The 24,034-nt window shown below is 39.1% G+C and overlaps 1 protein-coding gene across 15 annotated transcripts in view; it reads right to left on the bottom strand.

Moving 5' to 3' along the window:
* Positions 1–24,034, bottom strand: part of KLHL32 (kelch like family member 32) — a 244,234-nt gene that overhangs the window by 102,971 nt on the left and 117,229 nt on the right. For 14 of the 15 annotated variants that reach the window (XM_042986825.1, XM_007084920.3, XM_042986830.1 and 11 more), the window contains one exon: positions 14,954–15,052. The exons of the other annotated variant lie outside the window; for it this stretch is intronic. In XM_042986825.1, coding sequence (XP_042842759.1) covers positions 14,954–15,052 — 99 coding nt within the window. The remainder of the gene's footprint in view (positions 1–14,953; positions 15,053–24,034) is intronic. 15 annotated transcript variants of the gene reach the window in all.

Raw genomic sequence — 24,034 nt, 5'->3', positions numbered from 1 at the left:
ATTAATGCAAATGCATTTACTTCCAAAGAGTAAAACTGTTTCTAGTAAACTAGTAAAAATAGGTTTGCATCTTATGATTTTGTATCCCATACAATGCCAATCATAATGCCTTTATCATAGATTATAACTGAAAAATATTTGTTGGATTATGAATTTTAAAAAGCAGCCCATTTTTTTAAAAACACATCCATGACTTCAAATGGAAAGAGGAAATGACAGTTTTTTTATAGGTATCATTTTACAGTTGGGCAAAATAAACAGATCTCCCACAATTAACTAAGAAAGATACTCTCAAATAAGTGATCTGAGCATAAGAAATTTTCTCCTGATGTAAACCACACATCAGCTTTTTCATAGAACTGATAAATATGGTGGAAAGCCCACTTGTGATGCCAGATGCATCAGGCCTAGCTTCTACAGTGAATCCTGGGTCTTCGGACTTTCACATCTGGGTGTTTTGTTTTTGTTTTTGTTTTCCTTCCCAGAATGCTAAAAAAGAACCTTACCTCTCTTGGCATTTAGTGATAACCAGAAATACACAAATGTCCATGCTATTTGTCAAAAGCATATTATTTGTGAAGTATCTGAAGACTGTTTGACTCAACAGACATTAAAAAGTTTGTAGGAAAGGGAAGTTCTGTATTACATGCTTTCCCCTCCTGAGGCGAGAAGGAGCAGAGGGGAGGGACAACCAAGATCAGATTCCACTTCCTAAGAAAGCCAGCAAAGCCAGCCCATTCCAGCTGAAAGGATTGTTCTCTCTTCTTACTTCTAATTACAGGAGCTACTTGTATCATTCCTTTAACCTTTTGCCAGTGGTTACTTACTTTTCCCCCCAGTCGTGCACAAAGGTACAGACTGTATCTGTACTTTAGATCTGCCTCTCTGTCTTTATAAGCAGCTACTTAGTTTTGATTGATGGGTAGTGGGCAGGCAAGACAGAATATCATACCTTTAAAACTTCAGCTCTTATTGCTTTCATTTCTTAGTGTGCAATAAAACAAATTCTCCTGTTCCTTAAAAAAATTTAATGTTTTAATTTTTTAAAATATTAAATAAATTTATGAAATATTTAAGTAAGACACTTTTAAAGTACATGCCTAAAATGTTGACCACACTGGAGACAAATATGGCAGCCCAAAGACAGAGAGAAAATTTATTGCCTAAACTTTTCACAATTTTATGTTATTTTTAGGCTATCCTTCAATATCAGGTGTTTTGCCACCTTATTCTTTATGACTCAGAAAAATTATAAGTTCATCTGGTTGTGCATATATCTTTGGGTTTATAATTTTATCTTTTCCCTGTCTCTTTTATTGGATCTGAAGTTGTAGGGACAAGGAACAAGTTACATCTTCAACTTAGCCATGTGGGAAAAATCACGTGATTTGAAGCTGACCCATCTGGATGAGCTCAGCAAATGGTTAACCTCTCTGAGTCTAATTTTCTCAACTAAAAAATGGCAGAAGTGATCTATTGGTAAGGATTCCCAAGAGTGCTTGCAAAGTGTCTTCCACATAGAAGTTCAACGTACATATAACATTTGTTATTACTACACTCTTTGTACAGTGCTATTAACAGTGCTTAAACTATAGCTTTGCCTATTCCATAAATTTTATTCACTGGGTGAAGGGAAGCAAACACTTGAATGTCTCCTGTGGACTAATTTTTCTACAAATATAAACAAAAAAGCATAGTTGTCATGTAAAATCATTCATTTCTTCTGTATTTAAGAAAGACTTCACCAGAAATAAACAAGGAAAACAGATTGAGACATTATACTGGACCATCACCAAGTATGTATTACTAGAATGTACTCTGGTTCCCATGCTCTATATTACATGTAGCAGAAAAGGCACATGAAGAAATCTAAGGATGGAAGAACTACATTTCTTTATGACCTTCTTTGAAAGATAAACTCCTTGGGGAAATACAATTTATTCAGATTATCAAGACCCTGCTGTGCAAATCTACAGTCTGGAAGCACACTATGGAGATCAAAAAATATTTACTTTATTCTGTTGGGTATAAAAGCTTTTAATGAATGCATAATTAAGGCAAAAAAGTGTATACAGCTTTAGAAATTCCACTGCTGAGCCAGGCCATTAATATCCAAGGCACCATACCCGGTTGTGATTCCACCTGTTTCCTATTTGGATTACAACCTAGTTATAAATCAAGGTATTATGTGACTACAGGACCTGGTGCTGCAAAAAGGATTGCACTCCAGGAGTAGAGGAGGCAGCATGAAGGGCTTTGTTGTGGGTGTGTGGGCAAGCGCTGGCCCCTTGGAACATGTTGAAACAAACAACCAAATAAACAAAACCAAAACATTTTAATAGCCTTGGGATGAATCATGTAGCAAAAAAATTAGCATGTGTATTATGTATATAAAGGGATCTGTGAGTTTCCTCTATAAGATTTTACATGAGGGTTGATGGGGTGAAGTTAATTTTATGAAAGAAAAAATGAGCAATTCATTGACAATGCAGACCACATTACCTGTGATATAATAAAATAATGTAAAAGTGGGTATTTTTATCTGGTATACCTCATTTTTATCTCTGCATACATATACAGAGAGATATATTTGTATATAAGCATATACATATATCTGGACAACTATATGCAACTATATATTCTTATATTTATACAAATATGTATATGATACATTCTGATTCAACTAAAACAAAATATTAGCAGCAATTGAAAAAAAAACCACTGGAAAAAAAACCCCTCAGCATGCTCTAATTCTTGGAGTCTTTGAAGGCCTATTTAAATATATTTGTGGTGTATAACAGAGGAATTCTACAATTAGGTTACTAATACATTTTCATAATCAGTGTATGCATAATATCCAAGGCTCATGAATAATTTTATATTGTTCTTTGGGAAACTCTGTAGTAAGCTGGAAATCTAGGAAGGAAGCATAGAGACATGGCCACCATCAACAACTAATAATTCGAGCCCCATTCACCATGTGTGGCAAAATGCTATTGCAAAGTTTACTAAAGCTGGCTCAGCACATCAAGCAATTACCACTGAATTATGGACTATAGAGGAACTTAATGTACACATATTTTTCTTTCTTTAATTGAAAATAGTCTATCTGTGCAACTAGGGCTTTAAAATTTCAGTAACCATCAACTTTTTTTGAACTATGAGAGGCAAAATCAGGTTACAATTTTTTTTTAAAGAACAACATAGAAGTTATTATGATGTATTTCCTTACTTAGCTCTGGTATACAAAATCAGAGTGCTGAAAATTAGCTCAATTCTGTAGACAGTCTATGTGGATAACTGCACTTAATCATTATTATACATAAAAATGAGGATTGGAAGGGGGTTTTTCTTGGTGGTTTGTTTCAAATCTGCATTGTCTTGACTTTTTATATTTTGGATGTTGTGAAGGATACATAACATCGATATTTTCATAAGTACAAACTAGGACCAGTTTGAATTTATCTGAATATGAGGACACTTTTGAAATCCAAGTGTCAGTGATTTACCAGGCACATAATTGACATGGTGTGGCAACAGCGTCTAAAGCAGTGGTTCTCAAACTGTGGTCCCCAGACCAGTATGTCGCTGTCAGTTGGGATCTTGTTAGAACACAGATTCTCAGTCTCCTCACCAGACCTCCTGAATCAGAAACTCTGGGAGTGGGTCCCAGGAGTTTGTTTTAACCAGCCATTCAGGTGATTCCACATATGGTCAAGTTTAAGAACCACTAATACAGAGTATGCATTTGAGTAAAGAATGGAATGACTCTATATTCTTGCAGCAAAACAAATTGACCCCGCTCCTTCATCCCAGCCTCTGCAGCGGGCAAACATACTGAATGCAAGAGGCTAAGGCCAGGGTACCTAGAGCTGATTTAATGATACAGACAAGCAGTCATTTTCCCAGGGCCTGAGCACACGTCCTTCAATGTGGGAAAAGGCCAGAAACCTGTTCTAAAGGACATCTGTGGATAGAGAATGAGAAAGGGGGAGGAGAAGGTTCAGGAAGGAATGACAATTGGGAGGGAGGTGGGCATGTCAGTAGCATTCTCCTAGTAAGGAATAACTTATATTTTTCTTCTTTTAAACAAATTCACTGCTTTCATTTCCTCTAGTTAGGAGACCTTAGAACACCACACAACTACATTATAAAAAATTCCTACCACAGGGAGGTTTCATGGCACCAGAAGGAACACAAACAAAGATGGATTTTTAAGCAACTACTTTATGCTAAGCTAGAAAGGAAAGCTGTTTTTCCATTTTTTTTTCTTGGATTCTGTATATGAGAATGGGGCAAGATGTTTTATTTCCAGGAAGGGTGAGAGAAATGGTAAAACAAAACTGCCTAAGTACAAAGCAATAGTACCACGTAAATGTGTTGCTTTTAAAAGCACTGATTTTGCTATTTATTAAAGTACAATTTCAGTGTATGTTTTCACAATTCAGAGGCAGAGAGAAAGTGATGGTTCATTTAAATTATTTGCGACTTTTTTCCCCTAAAATAATCAATATATGCCCTTCTACAAAATCAAAGAGAAGGGGCTAAAAGAAAAAATATCTTTTACAGAATGGTGATTACTTTCAAAATTTTCAGGAACAGACTTACTTGTCCAATATGCTGTCAATTGGAGGTAGGTAGTAAACTTGCTGACATTTCCAGGAATGAAGGAAGACAAGAGTGAAGCGAAAGGGGAAGAATATGACTGTAGAACTAACAGAGGAATTCACAAGGGAAACAACGCATTCTATTGGCTCTGGTTTCTAGGGCACCTACTATAGGCTAATACTGCACTATCTCATTGAATCGTCCAATATCCCTAAAAGGTAGATTGTATACAAGATCCCATATCTGTATTTTACAGACGAGGAGTGGGGGCAAAGAGGTTAAGTAGTTTGCCCAAGGTCACATAACTCTGGGACATAAACTTGTATCATGGGGAAATAGATAGGTAAATAAACACAGACAATATAATGTGATCAGCACCCTGGAAGACTACTCATAATTAATGAAGAAGAGAGAAATCTGACTCCAACTAGGTGGACTGACCGGGCAACTCCAAAAGAGAAGACAACACATGAGCAAGGTACTTAAAGGTTAAAGAGGAATTCATAAGGTGACAAAAGGAGGGAAGAATAATCCACCGAGAAGGAGGCTTCATACAGAGTTTCATGTACAGAGAAATGCATGAAGTTCATAATGACTGTGGCATCACACACAGCTAGTAATTTTTTTAAAGGGCTAAAGAGATAGAAGTTTCATAATAAAGATGGAACCTAGGTGTCAGATTAGAAGAAATGAACCTTATCCTGAGTTTGTGGTGATCTACTGACTAATGAATGATTTTAAGCAAGACTATGACATTATCAGCCTGTTTTATTTCTGTGTTTTGGTTTTTTTTGTTTTACAAACCAGTCAATTAGAATTTTTTAAAGCTATTTTTACAAAATCAGTCAAACACTTTCAAAGGAGGTAGCAGAATAGAGCAAGAGTGAAGGCAGATTCATTGGCTAGCAGGAAGTTTCTTTAGTCTAGGAAATAATGAAAATTTAAATGAAGACAGTGGTAACAGGAATAGAATGAGAGGGATTTAAAGCATTAAGAGGGTTCATACAAAAACCTGTACACAGATGTTTACGGCAGATTTATTCATAACTGCCTACACTTAGAAGCAACCAAGAAGTTCTTTCAGTAGGTGAAGGGATAAATAAACTGATACAACCAGGTAATGGAATATTATTCAGTCATAAAAATAAATGGACCATCAGGCCACAAAAAGATATAGAGGAAATATGTGAAAAGGCTACATACTGTCTGATTCCAACTTCACAACATTCTTTAACAGGTAAAACTGTGTAGACAGTATAAAGATTAGTGGTAGCCAGGGGTTGAGGTGGGAAAGGGAGGAATGAATAGGCAGAGCACAGAAAAATTTTAGGGCAGTAAGACTACTCTGCATGATACTGTAATGGCAGATACATTTCATTATACATTTATCCAAACCTATAGAATGGACAACACCAAGAGTGAACCATAATAATGTAAACTGTGAACTCTTGATAATGATGTACCAGTGTAGGTTCACCAATGATAACAAATGTACCACTTTGGTGGGGGATGTTAATGAGGGAGGTTATGCATATGTGGGGGAGGGTTATTAATAAGAAATGTCTGTATCTTCTTCTCAATTTTGTTGCAAACCTAAAACTGCTCTCAAAAATTGCATTTAAAAAAGTGAAAGAGGTTGAGTTGAAAGGTCTTGGTGACAATGTATGTTGGGGCACAAGGAGATGAAGGATTTTAGGATGACTCCTGGGTTTGTAACTTGGGTTCACACTCAGAAAGGTCATGTGCCCTGCGATATCCAAGAAGAAATGCTGATTAGGCAGCTAGCCCCAAGATGATAAAACATGCTGTTCTTGGGTAAAATAAGAATGGAACACATCAGGGAGACAAGAGAGAAAAAGAACAAGGTTGGAAACCTATTGTGTAACCAGGTGATAAGGATCCAGCTTGGGTTTTAGGGAAATAAATTGTTTTGTGGGTCATTAAAGTGACTTAGATTCTACAGCAAGGTGTTGATTAGCATTAGACAATAGGCTGGGGGCACAGCTGAGCTACTACCCAGAAAGGTAATCCAGACCTGACAGATGTCCGTGATAATGAAGATTTTAAAAACAAGGCATACTTAACAGCTGTTTAAGAAGCTAACCCAATAGAGTTTAGAAGGATTCATGAGACCATGGAGCAGTGTAAGATTCTAGCAAGGTTTCTGCTTCGGGTTACTATAAGGATGGTAGTTTTCTAACAAAGATGGGGAGGAAAGGGGAGTGTGTGAGACTGGGTACAGATGAATATAAAGTGTGGGGAGGGGCAGATACCAAGTGCAAATGTTGGCTGAGCAAAGAGGTCTGGCGCTCGGGAGAGGGGACTGCAATCAGTAGCCCTCAGCATGTGGATGAAAGAGAGCAACAGTAAGCAGAGAGTAGTACCAGCATGGAGCCACTGTGCCCAGATGAAGAGTGAAGGAGCTGCTCAAAGAAGAGCTTATATAGGATCTGAATGAAAAGAAGAATTAGGAGAGAGTCTTGAGAAAAGAAAACTGTAGCCGAGTGGAGCTACCAATGTGGAAATGCTGTAGAGCGGTCACATTAAGACACCACAAGGGGCCCACTGCCTTTGATAATTGGGCGGCTTTGGGACCTTTGTTGGAACAGCTGTTGAGGAGTAATGAGGCAGAGGACTGAGTTCAATAGGATTGAAGAGTGAATAGAAGATAAGGAAGTACAGACACTGATCACGGTTTGGAAGTGAATGGGAGACGGCTGTGATACTGAGAGAAGAAGAGAAGTCTGTCCTATCTTATTGATCCTATTTTAAAAACCAAAGGAAGGAGCCAGTGGAGAAGGAGACATTGAAACCACAGGAAACACAGAAGCACACTATAGAGTCAGGGGCAGAAAGGCTGTTTAGCCTTAGAGGAAAAGGCAGACATTTAACTATGAGTAGAAACATATTGAGGGTGGATGGTGGGTGGGGGTATGAATATCTCAAATGAAACACAGATTTTCTTGTAATGCCTCTAATTTCCAAGTATTAAAAACAGAATTAAATGAGATTGGTATTTGTTTGCTTTGTGTATTGATTCTGAAATCCAGCATTCATAAAACATTGGAAACGTTTTACTTTTGAGAAAAACATGCTGAAATTTTAAAATTGCCCAGCTAACAACGCTAACTTTGAATCAAAATTACTAGTAGGAGAAAAATCCTTCAAGGCAATCTTTTTTCTATTTAAAAACTTAACAAACAAGGATGATACATTCAACCTCAGATTATCCACATAACGAATTAAAATGCCAAAATGACCCCTGGCCAGCCAGCATGCCTCTGAATTGCCACTATTGACATCCTTTGGTATGGACTTACAGAATAAAAGCCAACCTAATAGCATATGAAAAAAGGAATTGGGGTCTTAAAATGGCTACTAAAAGATCTTATGGTACATATTAGAGCCAAATATTAATGTTATTTGGCAAATATGACATTTTGGATTATCCGTGCCAGAGAGCAAATACTCTCAACTAGAGCAAATAATTAGTAGTTGGCTAAGATATACTAGGGCTGATACATTTCCATCCTTTCCGATCATTTTCACTGATTAAAAAAAATCCAAAATATTAAACCATTTGTAATATATTTTCCAAACTTTATACTCTAACTTTCTCCAAATAGAAAAGTATCAGCTCCAGTGAACTATGGAACAGCATGTGGTTGGTGTATTTGATTAGGGGCATATTAAATATATATGTTGGTACAATCATTTGTCTTATCTAATGTGGAAAAAATAGCTCAGTGTTAGAGAAAAATGAGCATGAGTTCTAACTTCTCAACGTTGAAGATAAATTATTCTATTCAGAACACCCACCATGTATTATATATTTAGGAGATTCTGTTAATTTAATAATTAAAATTATAATAATACATTATTTGGAAGAGATAACTTTCTATACATCACTATAGTGTTACTTAGTTAAATAATCACAACCCTATCATAATGCTGTAAAATACGCAAGATCCTCAGTGCCAAATGCAATTCCCACAGAAAGTATTTCCAACTTACAAAAATGTATTCAATGGGTAAAACTAATGAAAGACTGACTTATTAATATATTTTCTTCTCCTAATATAAAATCTCAATATGGAAAAAGCAGGGCAAAATTACTGAGTGGATTCACTATTCATTCCCTCAATACATACTGCTGTGAACTGAACTGTAGCCCTCTAAAATTCCTGTGTTGAAGCTCTAAGCCTCCACGTGATGGTAGTTGGAGATGTGGCCTTTGGGAGGTGATTCAGAAGAGTGAAGGGCGGGGGGGGGGGGGTGTCATGTGATAGCATTAGTGTCCTTATATGAAGACACATCCAAGAGCCTGCTGTCTCTCTACCCTGCAAGAACACAGCAAGAAGGCGGCCATCTGCAAGCCAGGAAGAGGGCTCTCACCAGAACACCATTGCACTGGCACCCTGACTTCAGACTTCCAGCCTCTGGAGCTATGAAAAATCATGTCTATTGTTTCAATCACCCAGTCTGGGGCATTTTGTTATGGCAGCCCAAGCTGACAAATACACATCCTGGGCTCATGTGATGAGAAGGAAGGGTTAAGACATAGAGGGCAGTTAGGCCTGATCCCTGCCTTCAAGAGCCCCGGGGTAAACTGAGGTGGGCGAGACATTCTGCAACCACATTAACCCATGAGGAAATTGATGCAAAAGCAGCAGTGTAATACTTTCAGCTTCTGTGAAGCTATTTCAAGGATCCAGTGCTTCTCAAAGTTGAAAGCGGAAAACATACATTCTTGGTAAAAGAACAGTAAAACCACCATTTATGGGGGAAAAAAAGGAACAAAATATCCAAAATTCTAATATCCTCATGAGAGACTAACATTCTATAAACCTTTGTACCTTCACCGAAGAGAGAAAAATGACGAATTCTCACGGTAGCCCATTTAGTGTAAACTAAATGAAGACAAGGGATGACTAATAAGCATCAGTCACAGAGGAGGGAGATTTAGGGCGCGAAGCTGTTTGCTCCCTCTTGCTCCTTTACGTTCTTGGCTTCGGAATGATTAATAGCCAGAATTTTGGCTTTGCTTTACTAGATGATCCAAATGTGCACACTGTAAACAGAACAACACCTTCAATCTGGTGAAATGATCTTTTACGCTTGTAAAAGCAGAAAATAAAACAAATGAAAAAAATAATAATAAAACAAATGCCCCTCTGTTTTCCTGGTGGTGATAAAACGCTCTACCTAAAGCACGCATGTCCCTTCCCTCTCCCTTCACAGCAGCGCGTCTCCTCTTTCAGGTCACGTCTTTCACATAAAAGTGCTAAACTAATGCCGCTTAATGACAAATTAATGTCCATGAATAAAAAATACACCTCTAATAGCATAGAGTAATTTGCCATTACAATATCATCATTGGACATGCCCCTGGTTTAATACGATGTATTTAATTCATAACCTAATGAGTGATATATAAAAAGAGGGAGATGAACCCTGCAATTACATTTATGTGAGTCTGTCACCTTATTTGTAAAACCTTAGAGTCATTTACATTCAAATTAGAACAAATGAGTGATTTCACAAAGTGCAGTGATAAATGACCACAGCAGCCCAAGACAAAACTGTATTTCCTGTGAACACATTAACAGTTTCCTATTATTTGTTAAAAATTACACTGCATATTGCCCAGTGTGGTGTGAATAATGACTTTTTTACTGATTAGGTCAGAAGACTAATATGTAGCAAAATAAATAATTTTTCTTTTCATTTTTTCTGATTTTTGCTTTAAATTAACTACTGAATTCTGGTGGATTCATACTGCCACCTGCTGCCTAGGAATAGACACTAAGAGTGTTTTCCTATCAAAAGGAGTTTATTCACCACTTTTGTGGCCTTATTTAGAAAGTCTACGTGACTGTTCTTTCTTTTCAGTATATTTCAACTGCATGTCATACTCAAGGCTGATACTTGGCAAACAAACAAACAAAAAAAAACCACTTGCTAATTAAACAATAAGATATACTATTTGTTCTTTGGGGGAGGTGGTACAAAATATACAAACTTTTTTTTTTTTAAAGCTAACTACAAAAAAAGACATTTTCAGCAAAGCATGTGTCTCCTAATGCACCACTTTCAGGGGATACAAAGTCCAGTAGCAAGTTCCTGATTTTATGACACGTGCATCAGGAAAGGAGAAGGTGGGGGAGGGGTGTGTGTGTGTGTGTGTGTGTGTGTGTGTGTGTGTGTGTGTGTTTTCGCTGCTCCTGCTCCTTAGTACAGTCTGAGGGGGCTGAAAGCCTCTGCCTGCCACCTGCCCTTCTCCCCTAATGACAAGTCCCAGAATGAAAGGTCACCTTAGAGGCCAGAGCACACAGTGGGCTAGAAAAGGCACTAAGGTTGCCGAGGAGGCTGGGGAGAAACCAGCCTGGCCTCAGAGATGAGGCTAAGGATGTTCCAGAATGGTCCTCAGAGGAGCTAATGGGCCTTTCCACTGGATCAACATCCTAGTTCTGAATTTAAGTTTTCCATCCATAAAGAGAAAATAATAGTCACCCGCTTTAAGGGGTTCCTTAGCAGAGGGAAAATGAGAATCACTGTCCAAAACATTTAGTATGGAGAAGCCCTCAATAAAAGCTGTTTCCCTGCTCTAGGAAAGCTAATGATGGTTCTGGGGACTATGGTTTGGCATGGAGAGAGGCTAGAAACATGCAGACCCTTCAGGAGGATATGATGAACTCATCATAATCTATAGCCAATAACAATGAGAGCCTCCCAAAAGAGCAAGAACATTAGTGATGAAGAAAAGGATCAGATCTGAGAGGTATTTGGGAGGTAGAATCAACTGAGCTTGGTAACTAATTGGATATGACAGTGAGGAAGGATTCTAAGACTATGTCCAAATTTCTAGACAACTAGTAGATTGATGGTATCATCAATAGAGAAAAGGATATGTTAAGTTTGAACTGCGTGTATGATATTTAGGTGAAGATGTTCAGCAGCTAATTTTAAAAGCCTAGGAAAAATCAGAGTTTGTAAAACAAACTGGATTCAAAAAGTCTGTAACGTTTACCTGAGGGACTCACTAAAACCAGGGGACACACTAGGTACCACTACATCTGTAGCCTATCATTCCCAAGGATGGTCTGCAGAGTTCCTTTATAAGATTTAAAATAGTGAGTGGTATGTATAGAAACATGTATACTCTGAAAAGCAAGTTAATTCATGCATTTTACTGAACCCATTTTGAAGACAATAACTGCTCTTTAATGAATAAATTGCATCTTTCTGATGAAATTTTTAAAAAGAGCACCATGTACAAGGAAGAGGAGCAGAAGGAGGGAGGAGAAGGGAAATAAGAGTTCATAGTTTGTTTGGACCTGCATCTCAAACAGCAGATGAAGGTCGACAGGTCATGCATATTAAGAGTACACTAACAGGACAGGCCACATAGGAGTGTCATCTGGAACTGCATGGCCACGTGGGTGAAGAAGGATACAAACCCGAGCTGTTGTTGGTAAATCCCCTCATCTTGGGATGACAGGCTAGTGCTGTAGCCACTGCCCATTCCAAGCCCCCTCCCCCACCAATACTCATCTTTCCCACCACTGGTCTCCCCGTTTATTCCTCAAACATGCACTGAGAACCTGTGTGTTCACAAGAGCCTGCCACTGAGAGTGCCTGGGGACTAAAAATGAATAAGGTGAAGGCCCCACAGCCTAGGAAGCTAATTCAATGGCTGTCCTCAATGCCTGAGGAAGATTGCTCCCACGGTTTGGGGTCCCTGCCCTCAGCAGCCTACCAGAGGGAACACAAGAAAAATAAGAGCATACAGTGGACTCAAGTGCCCCTTCCACTTGCTGGGGGTGGCAGCAGTGGCATTTACATCTGCACAGAGGAGTTTCAGGCCAGGCAACAGCTGATGCCTCCAAGACTGAAGGAGTGTCAACCACAGGGTTCTCCTTAGACTTGTTTTTTAATGAGCACCAGAGAACAATAGGAGGGATCAGAGCAAGGTCTATCTTTCACAACTCTGGAAGAAAACCAAAGAGTGGTAATTTCAGAATAACAGATAAGACCAGACATCTTAGTGGGGAGAACGGCTTCACAGACTCCTAGTTGGACACAGTACTAAACAAGAATGGAGAATATGTTAGCCTTGATTGACAGGGCACAACTTCTCTGGGTATTTTAAGCACTGAGTATTTTTCATTGTAACAAAAATATTTTAATACACCCGATAAAACGGTCCCTTATGAAATTAAGAATCAGTTGAACGATCATACCAAAACACTGTAAGTAGGGAGTTATAAGACTATATCAAAATATAAAAGCAGACTGACCCACTCTGGTAATTTTACAATCCTAAAAAAGAGGAAGGGTATATGTTTTTTAAAAGACTGACATAATGAAGATTTCTACATACACATGGCTTTGGTTCCCTTGAGGTTTTCTTCCCCAAGTTGGACACCATGCAACATCACAGATAAAAAGGAAAAATAAAGTTCTGTGAGAGAACAAAATAGAAACACTGGAGAAAAGAAAGTGAAAATTTCAACCATTGATCAAGTACGATAATAATAAGCAAGCTGTCCACAAAATATATCTATATGCAAGTGACATTTTTCCTCAACACAATAATGAACTGCAAAAATTAAGTTCCAAAGTGCACAAGTCACTTGGTATCTCAACAAATTCATCTGATGGGGTAAGGGAAAGTACCCATGAACTTCTGATGTTCATCCAGAATGCTCATTTATAGAAATTACAGGTGTATGTAAACACACACACACACACACACACACACACACACACACACACACACTGGTATATACACTCTATTCTAACATGCATCACGATAATGAGCACTATGACCAAATTTTTGGCAACATACATTATTGAATATTACCTGCCATGGAAAAAGTGAATCAGGTGATGATGCTGAAGGCTCAAGTTGCAATATTTGATGTAAAAATGTCAAATAAAAGTAATTTCAATTTCACAAGTCAAACACACACCTCTGAAGTCTTGTAACCTTTCTCTGTTATTCCCATTTGCTACTTGCAGAAAGGGATTAAAAACAGCTCTCCCATACCACCCAACACTATTGAGGGGAAAAGAAAGGAAAATAAGATGAAAATAGTTAAACATTTACTGTTAGATTAAATGCACTGAGATAATGACAAAACTTTCATCTACTGTATTTGAACTGTTTCTCAGGTGACGGTGGCTGACACCCCTCACACTATCTCACAGGGAGCACTGGCTCCCATTTCCCAAGGTTGCTGGGAAGATGCAATCAGATGATACACGAGAAAGAGATTTAGTAACTACCTCCCTAGTGAGTAACGGAAGTCAACAATAATGGCTTTCTTTAGAATTAGAGAAAATGACTAGGAAGAAAATAAAATAATTGGGCAGGAAAACAAATAGGATTTTTGTACTTACTAACATGTCATATGCACAAGGACAGTAGAACTAAATTGTGTGGGTTTGTCGTTTTTAAAAAATGTATTTTCACTGTTGCTATAATGCTGTAATAAATGCAAATAAAAATCATGCCCGTGGAGGAAATGAGAGATCCCAATATAGGAAATTAGTACTTAACTCTGTAAAATAAAAGAGCCTCACAGCTACACTGTCTACCTAAGACATCCCATATCTTCCTACTGAAACAAAAGTTTTTATCCAAGAACAAAGAGTGGTCTCCGGAATCAGAAGGGCCTATCACTCACCAGCTATATCACCTCAGGCAAACTGAGTACTTTGAAAAATCTCTGACTTTTCACCCATTAAAATGTGCAAATTGTTATGAAGGCTGAACATGGAACACGGGTGCTCAGTGGATGGGCGTCTTCTCCCTCTCCCCCTCCCGGAGCCCCTCCTGATCCTCCCGGCACAGCAGGGGAGGAGGGCACAGATCACTTAGCACTTTTCCAGCACTTACTGCCTGGAAAGTTCATGCGGTAATTAACTATATATGACTTGGTGATATATTAGCTACTGTTGCTGAAATCTTAAGTGTCTATCCAACTTTTTGTGCATTTGGGGTTATTCCTGCAGCCAGACAACACTGCTTCAAAGGAAGACCCTTCTCAGTGTCATCTCCCAAGTACCTCGGCAGTAAACCCTGGGCACGACTGTTGAGTTACTCTGCTGCCCAAGGGCAGTGAGGATCTGGGGTAGGCAGGGAGTGTGGGGGACATGAGAGCTTCAGTTGCCCCTCTGGGAATCTCTTGGCCTGTGTCCTGGAGAAATTCTACTACAACAAGCCACCCCCAACTTCCATTTTACAGTCTTGGCACAGGTGAAGTGGGGGAGGGTACAGCTGATGACTGCAGGGGGAAGGGACACGAAGGGCACAGTAGCAGGATGAAAGCTCACATACCTGGATGAGATAGTGGGAACATAAATTGAGAAGCTCCAACAGCTGTAGGTGACTGCCAGCTGCTAATACATCCTGGATCACACCTGGCTCCAACAAAATCTGTTTTGGTTTTTAATAAAAAGAAAGCTATCAGTTACTTACAAATTAATACTTGCTTAATATGCAAATACACTGTATTTAAATTGCTGCTGAACAGCCTATATCTGAATTAATATTGTGCTTTATTATGGAAGTCAGTTCTTTTTCTTCTATTCTGATTGAGTTATGGCCCCCACTCAGATAGCTGAGTTGTCACTTCCAGAACCCATTTCTTATGTGTAAAGCTCTGCACTTAACCACTTATTTTTGTAGGAAGGCATGAACATTTGCAAAGAACAATTCTTAAAATTCTATTTGTGATGGAGGTAATCTTATAAAATGGAAAAGAACCAAAGTTTAGTTTTTCAAAGTACATTTCACAATTTTGTAGGTCACAGAAACAGTATTGTTAACAGACATTTTAGGGAAAGGGGGTTTATGTTTCCCCCTTTCAATAGGAGACCACAGCGGCTACTATTCCATTGTACTTCGGAGTCCTACAACAGCAAATTTCAACCAAAACCTTCATGTTTCTTTTTCCCAATCTCAGATTCTCTAATCCTTTCCACTTCAAATGTAAGAAGGAGAAACCGCATTTTCAGACTACAAAGAAATCACAGAGAAGTAAAGCTTCCCCAAAACACTAGTGATATCACTTCTGCCTTTTTTTCTGGCTAAGTCCAACTTTGTGTCTCCTGTTGCCAGTTCTTGAGCTGCTGCACAGGGCTGGAGGCAAACACACAACCACAATGACTAAATTCCTTTTACATGCATGACTGCCAGGCACAAAGAGGCCAAAAGTCCTGCGCCTGCCATCCCAACCCATCCCCAAGCCCAGGGTTTCCCAAAGTCTCATCTCTGCACGAGCAGCACCAGCAGCACCTGGGAATATGTCACAATTGCAAATTCTTCCGTGCCTCCCCAGACCTAAATGAATTAGAAACTTTCAGGGTGAGGTCCAGCAACTAGTGTTGTAACAAGGTCCTTGGTGGTTCTGATGCACAAGGGAAGCCTAAGAAACACTGGTGTGGTCAACTCACTCTACTCCTTCCCCCCTTTCTCCTCAAGCCTCCACCTGCTCCTTTCTCTCCTTACTCTAACCCCATGATCTCCCAAAGGTTCCCAACACCAAATCTACCAAGGTAGGTGGCTTGTATCAGCACATTTGGTTTTACTCAACATTCCATTTGTGCACTAGATCTCAACCCCTTCTGCCAGCAATTGGCCCCTCTTGTTCCCACAGCATTATCTGTTCTCTTTTTACTGATGATAATTCCCATCAGCATACAAATATGCCTTTATGGCTTTTATTTCAAGAAATAAAAATCCCCTCCCTTGACCCTACAGCTCCCTCCATGCCCCCTTCATAGCAAAGTTCTTCAGGAAAGTTGTCTATATAAAACACCACTATTTGCTCTACTCTGTTCTCTCTTGAAACCACTTCTGTTGAGTTTAGTCCCAATGTTCCCCTAAAAATGTTCTCATCAAGGTCACCAAGGATTTCTAAATCCAAGAGCCATTTCTCAATACTTATTATTTATCAATTTTTTTTTAGAGAGACAGCATGTGCTCACAGGTGCGCACAAGCAGGAAAGGGGCAGAGAGAGAGCGAGAGGGAAAGAGAGAATCTCAAGCAGGCTCCACGTCCAGTGCAGAGACCGATTCAGGGCTCAATCTCATGACTGTGAGATCATGACCTGAGGTGAAATCAAGAGTTGGACGGACACTTAACTGAACCACCCAGGCACCCTACCACTTCTCAACATTTAATCTTACTCAAGTCAGCAGCAGTTAGCAAAGCTGCTCTCTCTCCTGCTGGAACAATTTCTTCCTTTGCCTCTGTGACAGCACTCGTTCTCTGTTTCTTCTACTTCATTAACTATCCCCTCTCTGTCTCCTTCCCACCTGTTAAGCTTTGGGGACATCCAAAATCAGTCTCCAGACCTCTTCTTCCCTCTCTCCACTCATTCCATGGATGATCTCATGTAATCCCATGACTTTAAAACTATCTATACACTCATTACACTCACATTTTTTTTTTCCTCTAGCCCCAACCTCACCCTTGAACTCCAGACTGTGATATCCAACTGCCTATTTCCACTTGGATATCTAATGGGGAGCTCAAACTGAAGGTACCCCAAACTTATCTCTTGATCCTGTCTACCAACAACCAAACCTACTCCTATCCCAATCCTACCATCTCAGCAAACAGAAACTCTTGGTTACTGAGGCTATAAACCCAATCAATTCCTGACTCCTCTTACTTTCCTCACACCTCACATCTGATCATCAGCCACTCCTATTGGCTCTATCTTCCAAATAGTTCCAGAATCCAGCCACCACTTAATACTACCACCATCGTTATCACTCTTGTCCAATCCACGGTCTTCCGAGATTTACTAGAATAGCCTCCTAACTGGTCAAACTTCTTTCTCCTTTGCCCCCTTACAGCGTTTTTAAAATATCAAATTGACCCTTTAAAGATATGACTGAAATTATGTCGCTCCCTTATGCAGAACTCTCCAATGACTTTTTATCTCATTGGAAAAAAAAGCCAATCTTCACTGTAACATAAATGTTTCTGTGAATACCCTGAGCACCTGTGTGTCTACAACTAGTTGCTGTTTTCTCTGCCTGGGTCACTCTTCTTCAAGATACCAGTATGGCTCACTCATTCATGACCTCAGACCTCTGTTCAGATATCATCTTACCTGAGAGGACTTCTGTGGCCATTCTAGGTAAAAGAGTACCTTGCTCCCCATCACCCTCATTCCTTATCTCCTTCCTTTGCTTTATCCTTCCTAGTACTTACCACCTCTCGACATCATATGTATTTATTTATTTGATTATTTTATGTTTCTCCACCCACAGGATATAAGATCCAGGGGAGCAGGGACTTGGTCTATTTTGTACCCCCAGCACTGAGAACAATGCCCAGCACATAGCTTTCCATATTGATAAACTTACTTCCATAAATTATTGATGAATTATCTCTCGATATATTTTTAAATTCAGAATTAATTTCATTGATTAGTAAAATGTAAGAAGAAAGGGATTATAAATTATATTCTGTACTAAAAAAGTGAAAAAGTTAAGCACACGTGGCAAAAATATCCATGCTCATCTTGCTCTCAAAATTCTTTATAGCTCCTTTCCCATCTAGTCAGAAGGAGAAGCCTGAATTTCTCCAGCTCCTTGAGGAAACAGGCTTTGACTGACATTCAGGAAATTATCGCAGCTCCCATCACAGAAGCAAGGATGTAGTATATTCTTGCAGAAGAGGCATGGCCTAAGGCGCAGAATGGGGAATAGATGGATTAGAAAGGTTAGTCTTAGCCTTTAAATCCTGTCAGCTGTGCTTATTTCACATGACTGGCATGCATGATAACCTTCAAGGCTCAGCAATGCCAAACATAAAGACAGATATCACAGACAGACAAGATGAATATTCCATAGCATGTGTAACATGTCCAGCGGGCTCACTTCGAGAAACCCTCACAGGAGGCACCCAGACCGGGATTGTTTTTGCCTTTGTTTCTTGGTTTTTGTTCTGTGCGTTTTTTTTTTTTTCTTCTTCTCTTATTATAAGTTTTCCTAGAAGATGCCTTAGTGCAGAAAATCCCTAAGTGTGTTTAAAGGACACAGTTTGGAAAAAAAATAGAAACAAAACAAAAATCAAACCCCTACCAGGAAAGCTGGGTCACACCTATGGGAACAGGATGCGCATTGGCAAGCCTCACTTGCACTGAAGTCTTTCAAATTCAGCTTTGTTATCTTTGGTGATTGGTTGTTCTAATATATTTTTCCAGAGAATTTGTGTTTGGGCAGGAGTACAAAGGTTTAATCTCCTCATGATTTACAGTATGATGAACGTGCCTATCAGCTTCTAGAAGGACTGGCCGAAAACAGCCTTCTGCAGAAGGAAGCGATCTCAAACACACCCATTTGCAGAAGACAACTAAGGCAGCTAAGTTTAAGTGCTGCAAAGCATATGCTGGTTACACTTAGGCCTTTCAGAATCATGTACCCATCAACATCTGGTCTGGCACTCAAAGCAGGACAGGCAGGGGGCAAGGGTCACTCGAGGACCACCTATAGGAAGGGGGGGTGTCCCCTGAGAGTTAAGAGCATTAAGTGGTGGAGTGGCAGCTAATGGTAGTGGCTTGACACCTCCAGTCACTCATCAAATTGGAGGAGTTTAGCTCAGACAGAGGTATCAACAGGGGACAACTCAAATGTCTGAATAACCAAAGACATCAAGAAATGTATCAAGGATGCATAAAGCCAAGTGGTCCAGAAGGCAGTGGGGGAAGGTACAAACCATTAAAGCTGCCAAACTGGATTGGCATTTCCTCTTCCGTCAGTGACATTCACGTGGCTGGGTGGAAGCAGAGCTGGGACTTCTTCAGACCGGACTAGGTGGGGTGTGAGTACCTCTTGTTCACAGGGCCATCTGGATGTAATATTTTCTCCCTGCCATCCACTCACCTCTGACCTCTAGATGGCAGAATACAGGAAGCTGAACTTGAAAGGGGGAGCTGAACAGTGCTTGCTGGGGACATGACAATCTCATTATGGAACCTCTCCCGCAGTTTGTGGCAAGCTAGGTTATGTGAACTAAGGTCCACATCTGACGCCTACCCCAAATTCTGAGACTCCGCATGAGTTCCCTAAGAACTCACTAGTTATGGCCAGGGTGACGCTGGGTGGTCTGATAAACTTTAAGTAGACATAAAAGTCACAAAGTGGCTAGAAGGTGGTGGTCTCTAAAGATACCACTGAGAGTTATTACATCAGAATTCAGTCATGAGGTTGGTCCAATTGCCCAGTGGAAGGAGGCACTCTTGAGTACGCAATCCAAATGTGTCCTCTGGACACCAGTCTAAGCAGGGCTGGTAGTGGAGAGCTGAACTGGCACAATCTCGAATGAAGCCCTTCCAACCTGGAATGAGGCAGGGGCTCCTGGTCCCAGCAATACCTTCAAGCAGGACATGGGGCCAAAAGACTCCTGAAAGAGGAGAATGGAGCCTGAGGTGAGATTCTGCACAGGACATGATGAGATGGGTCATCTCTGTCAGCCCAGACTCACCCGGCTGGGCTCTGGGAGGGTGGGGTAGGGCTGACATAGCACACAGACCCCAAGGTGTCCCTGAATTTCCTTCTTCAGCTTCTTCTCCCACATCACCAAGCATCCACCCTCTTAATTCTGGCTCAGTGTTCTTCTTTTTCTTCTCTTTATTTTCTCTCCCACTTTCACCTTACTTCTTGGATTAGCTACTGGCAGGGACTGCCTTTAATAGCCATGGCAAGTCTCAGTGCAACCTTTTTTTCTGCCTTATGAACAGATGTATTGGCATCTTCAGAAAATTTTGTATCTCAGTTCTTCGAAGTTATCTTCTTCATTTCTTGCTTTAGGAGACTTTTAAATAACTTCTAGATTTATTGATAGAGTAGCCTGAAGAGTCGAACACATTAAAGCCAGACAAAGTCTCTACGAAACATATAACTGTGCACACAGCAGCATAAGCATTTTTGCAAGCATCCAAACAATTGCAAATTAGATGGTCTTAATACTATTTATAAGGATAAGGGAGCACATTTTTCTCTTTTTTATGCTTTGTCTCTTTCGGATTTTTTTTTCTATGTAGTATAGAGAAATGGTAACTTATTATGATTTTGAATATCTAAACCATCAAGTAAATTGAATACAACAGTGCAGATAACTTTCAGATGATCAAATATTTAAGACGCATAAATGAAATCCTTTGCATAAAGCTTTTCAAAAGACTTCTTATAGACAATAAGATCTAGCTATGTGAAATTGCCATCAATTTAGGTTTTGTTTCAAAGCCGTTAGACTAAGGATTTTTTATCCACCAGGTGGCGCCTATGTTTAAAGCAAAATTATTTTCTAAATTGCTCACATATTGCACGTCTGTAATTGACACCCTAAGTTTATCTTTAGAAACGAACAAAATAATTCAAGGAAGGATAATAAAACATATGAATTCTACTTTCTATATGTCTCTATTATTTGGGTAATTGTTCATAAATTTTTGCTGCCGTGCTCGATCTGAATACTAATTAGAATTCAGCAGATCTCCACAAATTAGGTCCCAATTTATGGATACAGTTCAAACTTTTTGTCCTTGTATTTGGAAACTATCATGATGTGGCCACAACCTTCTTTTAAAAATGTATTTCCACTGATGCAGCCTATGGTCCCTTTACTACAGCCAACAGCCCACTGCTCTCCACACTGAGGCAGCATTTTTTCCTCCACCTCGAATGCCCTTCTAACTTCTTCAGTCTCCCTATTTCAAAATTCTACTCATTCAAGATTCTAAGTTCATTTCCTATACAAAGTTTGCAAGGTCTTCCCCCACCCCAGCCTCCAGCTGGGATTAATCTCCTGGGACTCCAAACTACCAGAGATGTATACTGATGTATAGTGAACGAAGTCCATGGCTCTAGGTCACATTGCCTGACTTCAAAGCCTGGCTCCTACACTTGCTGGAAGAATGAGATCAGGAAAACTACTCAATTTTGTGTGCCTCAGTGTCCTCATCAATACATGAAAATAAATATTTATACCCAAAGATTGTTTTAAGGACTGAGAAAATGCATATGTATCATTATAACTGTGTGTGGCTGTGTGTCAACAAAAGGGCTCAAAACAAGTATGTGACTTACATTTCTCATAAAATGGATTAGGCAGCTTGGAGTACCACCAAGCCAGACTACTTGTATTCTATTTGGCCAATCATAGGCCATAGTTTCAGGTCACAAAATGGCTACTATACCTCCAGGCATTGCATTTGCAGTCAAAGCATAAAGAAAAGAGAGGGCAAAAACAAAAACCAAGTGCCAGTTGAGTCTGTCATTATTTACCGGGAAACAACAGATCTCCTACAAACTCTGCTACATAGACTTCCATTTCCATTTCATTTGTCAGGACGAGGTCATGCGGCTACCCATAGTGGAAAAGAACCTGGGAAACAGGACTCTTTATGGTTACACACACTATTGTTCCAAATCAAATTGGAATTCTCTAGAAAGAAAAAAAGGAAATGGATATCATTCAGGCAACCAGAGCACAGGTCATGGCTCTTAGCACAGTATCTATTTATCGTTAATCTGCAATAAATGTTAGCTATTGTCTGTTTCCTTTGCATGTAACTGTTTTAGCCCTGAGTGAGTTATGTGTGTATACCTTAGTTTTACCTATCCTATTTCATGTTCGTTGCTATTGAACATGCTAGAAGAGCACTCTAGATTTACTTATTAAAGAAATTTGCAGGCTTAAACAATATAGTTCCTGAGGAAAATGTTAAAAAATGTCAAAAGCCTCTATGGAGGAGCCTGGTCAGATGCTAATCCTTAATAAGGATTATCTAATTGAAGGAATTAAATAAAAGGACACAACAGACATTTCAACTAACAGTTGTAATCATATGTTTAAGTAAAGGTAACCTATGGGTTGGGTGAGGTATATAATGAATTTATGATTTGATTATTAAGTCTTTATGTTACAAATTTTGTCAGGTGGCTTTCCTCCAAATATACCAGTACACTTATACAAATTTCTAAAGGATCTCAATATTAAACTTTTAAAAATACTAATTTATCTTCAATTTATAGAAAAAAAAGAATCCATGTATTCTTTTCCATGTATTGGAATACGAAAAGAAAGAAAACAAAGCTGATTTTCATGATATTTTTCAAGAATGTTAAAAGCCACAAAGGTAAAATAATAATAAAAATACCCTAGTAAAAAAAGAAAAGTGTGGAAATTGCTTTGAGATTCTAAATTTTTCTTCCTAAGTTTATACATCCTCATCTGGTTAATTTGAAATTTCTAAGGTTACAGGCAGGTTACAGAAGCACGCCCTTCTCCAGGATGCTGAGAAGAAACCTAAGAATAAATAAGGACACTAAGACTCCACTGCCAGGAAAACTACATGCTGCCTTGTCTGCAAATATTTCACTTAGGACCATTAATGCAATTTAGAGGATGTTTCTGTCTATAGATGTTGCTGCTGGGACTAGTTCTTCCTTTCCTATTTTAGGACATGCCACAGGATGACGGATGAAATACTCCAGCTAGGTGCTCGAGGAGAGACAGAAGAAAAAAATCAAAAGGAATTATGAAGCTGTGGTGTAATTAATGCTACAACAGGGGTAGGCACACAGGGCTGTAGGAGTACTTGGCTGAAGACAATTCATTTCACCAAACTTGTGAAATAATTCTTCATATGAAAAAACTTGGTTCTTTTATAGTGTATGAACAACCCCCATCCCTTTCTTTTGGCTCCTTCTCCATTAGCATGATCCTGGCATTTCAAAGCTCTGAGATCAATAGGTCTGTCAGACAGTCATTTCCAACATAGTTTTCTTCATTATGTTTAAATTAATAAAATATATTATTTAACAAAATGTAAAGTTAAATTATACATACTTGCATTACCTAGAAAAATATGGCCCAATTATTTGAAAAAGCAGAACAAATTTTTGATAGTTTCTAAGAGAAATAAGCAGTCCCAGCTATTAAATATAATGAAACATGAAAGTCATTACAGGTTATAAGAAAAGCCGAATTAATTATTAAGACTTACTTTTATAACCAGTGTTCTTTCAAGTGTGATGAACATGGGAGGGTTCATCCCACAGAGCTTTATTAGTGAAGCTGGGCTTCTCCACACAGAGCTAGTTTCTTACAATGCTAATATGACCAAACAAGAAAAAAAATTACTAAAAAATGCTGACATCCGAAGATGGAAGGGCTCTGCAAGAATGAATAGGGCTAATTCCAATGTTCACTTATAGTTGGCTACTACTTTGTCACTGCTAGGTACTCAAGCACAAATAAAAACAAAGAACCCGAGGAGATGATTATGCTATGGGGTAATTCATGCCAAAACAGTGGTGGCCACAGTATGCTAAAAGAGCTCTTCACTGTGAATGCCTCATTTCATAGAAAAATATTTCTATTTTTCACATGAA

The sequence above is a fragment of the Panthera tigris genome, chromosome B2, assembly GCF_018350195.1.
Source record: "Panthera tigris isolate Pti1 chromosome B2, P.tigris_Pti1_mat1.1, whole genome shotgun sequence".
Classification (NCBI taxonomy): Eukaryota; Metazoa; Chordata; class Mammalia; order Carnivora; family Felidae; genus Panthera; species Panthera tigris.
This window is presented reverse-complemented; position numbering and strand designations above follow the sequence as displayed.